Genomic DNA, 3,620 nt, shown 5'->3' on the forward strand with positions numbered 1-3,620 from the left:
GAAAGCTAAATTCGAATGAATTTTTACTGACAATTCTTGTCAAATAATAGATAATTAAAGTTATTCCAACAATCTATTATTTACTTGTTCAGTGTCGGTTTAACTATAAAAATATACTTAAATATTTATACATATACACAAATAAATATATATATTAATTAATTAATTTCACTTAAACTCCCCTTAAAATCCAATTATGACTTATTTGTTAATTGATTCATATTCTATATTCGTTATACCTATAATATTGCTATTTATTAACTATTCATTTTCATTATTAATACCGCTAGCTTATTTCTACTATATTTATTAAAGGCATTAATTAAATTTAACAACCTCTCACGTCTTGTCTCTGGAGTCTGAAATAAACAACGGGGGGTAAATAAGATTAGGACAAGGGAATTTTTAGAAGATGTAGTGTGAATAATTAGTTAATAGTAGAAATAAGAAGATATTAATTATAGATAATGAATCAAAATTTATAGACAAGTTTGTTAAACAAACTTTTCTTTTTGCTTTTTTTTTCCAAAGAAGTTGAGATCACGAAAGATTTAGGAGAAAAGATTGTCAGAATTTTTAACAAAATTAGATTTGTGATATTTGTTAATTATCTTGAAGATTAATTTCTTCTTATTTTCTTAAAACATTTTTTTTAAATAGATTTATATATATATATATATATATCTCATATTTAGTCTCGCAGGTACTAAGTTGTTGTGCATAAATATTTTGTGGCGCCGGCGGCAATTTGGCAAAGTGTGATTATTTGTTATTTAAATTAAGGATGCAAGTAAGAATATAATACAAGTTTGTAGAATAAAAACAAAGAGTTGAGTAGGCAGAAATTACATGGAAAAAGTAGTCATTCAGAAATTAAGTAATTATTTAAAGCATATATTAAGTTACAAGTACAACAATTGATTAAAAGTTAAGGTAATATTTAAATATTTTAGAAATGATAGACCTATCATTCACAAAGAAGAGTGATTGGGAAAATGTTTATGAACCCTCAGAAGATTCTTTTTTGATGGAGGATGCATTAATTTTAGAAAAGAATGAGATTTTGAAGGTAAAACCAAGACTTATTTGTGAAATAGGATGCGGAAGCGGATATTTGACGGCATGTTTATTGAAAATAATTAAAGAATCTGATGCAGAATTTCCTTTGCCTATTTCATATTTGGTGGATGTGAATACTAAAGCATTGGAAATGTCGGAAAAAGTGATTTCCAACAATAAAATAAACAGTCCAATAGAATTAATAAAAATGAGTCTTTTTACTTGTCTGAATAGGAATCGAGGGCTATTTGAAATAATTATTTTCAACCCTCCTTATGTTCCGAGTTCAAATAAAGACCTTAATCAGTCAATTTTGAATTGTGGTATTGATTCAGCATGGTCTGGTGGGGTCAATGGTCTATTTTTCGTGAGTTATTTTCTATTTGGTGACGATAGACTGATTTTATCAGAAACAATCCACCAATTTCAAGAAGAAGAAATCATTCGAATTGAAGATCAATTTAATAGTTTTCCATCTTTGGTAGATGTTTTAGCTCCAAAAGGAGTTTGTTATTTACTTTTAGAAAAAAATAACTGTCCTAAATTCACACTTGAGCAAATTTTGAAAGAACCAAGATATTCTGGTTGGAATGTTCAGTTCATTATTGATCGAAAAGTTCAGCTAGAACATCTGTACATTCTTAAGCTAACTCCAAAATAACCCCCTATATCATCATTCTAAGATATATCTGAATTTATCATTATATGTTTATTCTATTTTAACAATAACAATCTATATATAATTTATTCATGAGTATTCCCGCCTAATTAAAATCAATATTTTGAAAACATTTATCAAATTAACATGAAAATAAGTATTAAATGGAAAAATTTGCATGCAAATATAAAAGGCGCGCACATCCACATCTTTTTCCAAATATAAAGCTAGTTAAGAAAATATATCTTGTTTAGAATAATATATTAGTTGTTGCTACTCTATAGCATTAATAAGTATAATTCTCATCTTTTTCAGATTAACTACTGAATTTAAAAGAGATCAGTTCTGTGGGAGTGGAAAAGAGGGGAAAAAGAAGTGTAAATCAACACCTTTTTCTTTTAGTTACCGCTTGCATTGCTACTACTGCCAATATTGTTATTACCACCGCTTCTTCTCTTAATCTCAAGTTCTTTTTCATGTAATTTCCAATCTGCTTTTTGCAGAAATGCCGTCTTTGAAATATAGCCATGCTTTCTTTGGCGCTCAAGCTGAGATTCGAGGCCCGCCATCTGTCTAAATTCAGTCCAATCAGAGTGTGATTTTTGTATTGAGTTAATGTTAATTTCCTTATTGAGATTAGCAACAATTTCATCAAGAGCTTGCATTCCTGTGGAAGATGTTCGTGCTTTTTTCCTTGAAAATGTCTCCGGGTCGACTTTTTCTTTAATAGTGTACGTTTCACCTGCATATTTAACTTTCTTATCAATATATCGCACTCCTTTTTCCTCTAAACTTCCCAGAGCTTCCTCAATCATCCTACGTGTTTCTTCCTCTGATTCTTTGCTCAGATTTCGGCTCGAAATTTTGAATTTTGAAATATCAAAGTTTATTGGATTCTCAAATACTTTGGAAATCTATTTATAAGAAAAAGTGATTAAGAAATTATTGAATAGAAAATCGATGATCAAATGGAGATTAAGTAAGTAAGAATTATGATTATCTCTTTGCTTCATAATTTATATTAATTTTGTTATGCTGAGAATTCTCTGATAATTCTTTCCAAGCAATTTCTCCATTAGTTTTGTGGAATTATAAACTTACACCAAGATCTACATAATGTCTTAATTCATGTAAATTCGAATTTTTCTTTCTTAATGGATCAAAACACTTCTTTTGAAATTCCAACATAAAATGGTCTTTACTTACAGTAGATACTCTTTCTTGAAATTCCTTTCTAGATTCTTCCAATAACTCTTTGTATATCTTTTCTACTTTTCGATCATTAATTACATCTTTTAAAGATGATTTTTTCGATTTTCTATTTGTTGAACTAGAAACCTCTTCTTCAGAACTTTTATGTTCATCAATATTAAAGTGGTAGAAATTAAATATATTTTTAAAAAAAAAAATCCATCTAATTTATTAAAGACTTACCTCTCACCTTCTATTATAGAAGAGGCATCAGATCCATGAAAGGATTCGTCTTCTTCATCATCTGACAAAAATACTGCATTATTAATAGTTGCCATACCTTACACACACCAATAAACCTCGAAATAGTCTTTTTTTAAAAATTGTCAAAATATTTTGAATTTCGCTATATATTATATAATATCCCAAAATAAATTTTCTAATATTAAATGTAAATATATATTGTAAATTAGTAGATTAATATATAATTAGCTATACAATAAATTGAAAAGTTTATTTTCTTCTTCTTAGAAATTGAATCTTCTACATCTAAAATACTATTCAAGACATTACTCAACATATAATGGAAAAATATCAAACTTTATCAAATTCCACTATATAACGTTAGTTCTTATACATTACATTTGTTTTTTTATAGATATTTTTATTTTTTGGCCACTAACCAATATTACTTTATTTTATTTTCCCAATT

The 3,620-nt window shown here is 27.4% G+C and overlaps 2 protein-coding genes across 2 annotated transcripts; one reads left to right on the forward strand and one right to left on the reverse strand.

The window, feature by feature from the left end:
• The first annotated feature begins 955 nt into the window (after positions 1-955).
• Positions 956-1,720, forward strand: Chro.40428 (hypothetical protein). The annotated part of the gene is made up of 1 exon (XM_660371.1): positions 956-1,720. One exon carries the CDS (start codon positions 956-958, stop codon positions 1,718-1,720), a length of 765 nt encoding a protein of 254 aa, XP_665463.1.
• Positions 1,721-2,115: 395 nt separating this feature from the next.
• On the reverse strand, positions 2,116-2,532 carry Chro.40427 (hypothetical protein). The annotated part of the gene is made up of 1 exon (XM_660372.1): positions 2,116-2,532. One exon carries the CDS (start codon positions 2,530-2,532, stop codon positions 2,116-2,118), a length of 417 nt encoding a protein of 138 aa, XP_665464.1.
• Between the last annotated feature and the right edge of the window lie 1,088 nt (positions 2,533-3,620).

Source organism: Cryptosporidium hominis, assembly GCF_000006425.1.
Source record: "Cryptosporidium hominis TU502 chromosome 4 CHRO014152, whole genome shotgun sequence".
Classification (NCBI taxonomy): Eukaryota; Apicomplexa; class Conoidasida; order Eucoccidiorida; family Cryptosporidiidae; genus Cryptosporidium; species Cryptosporidium hominis.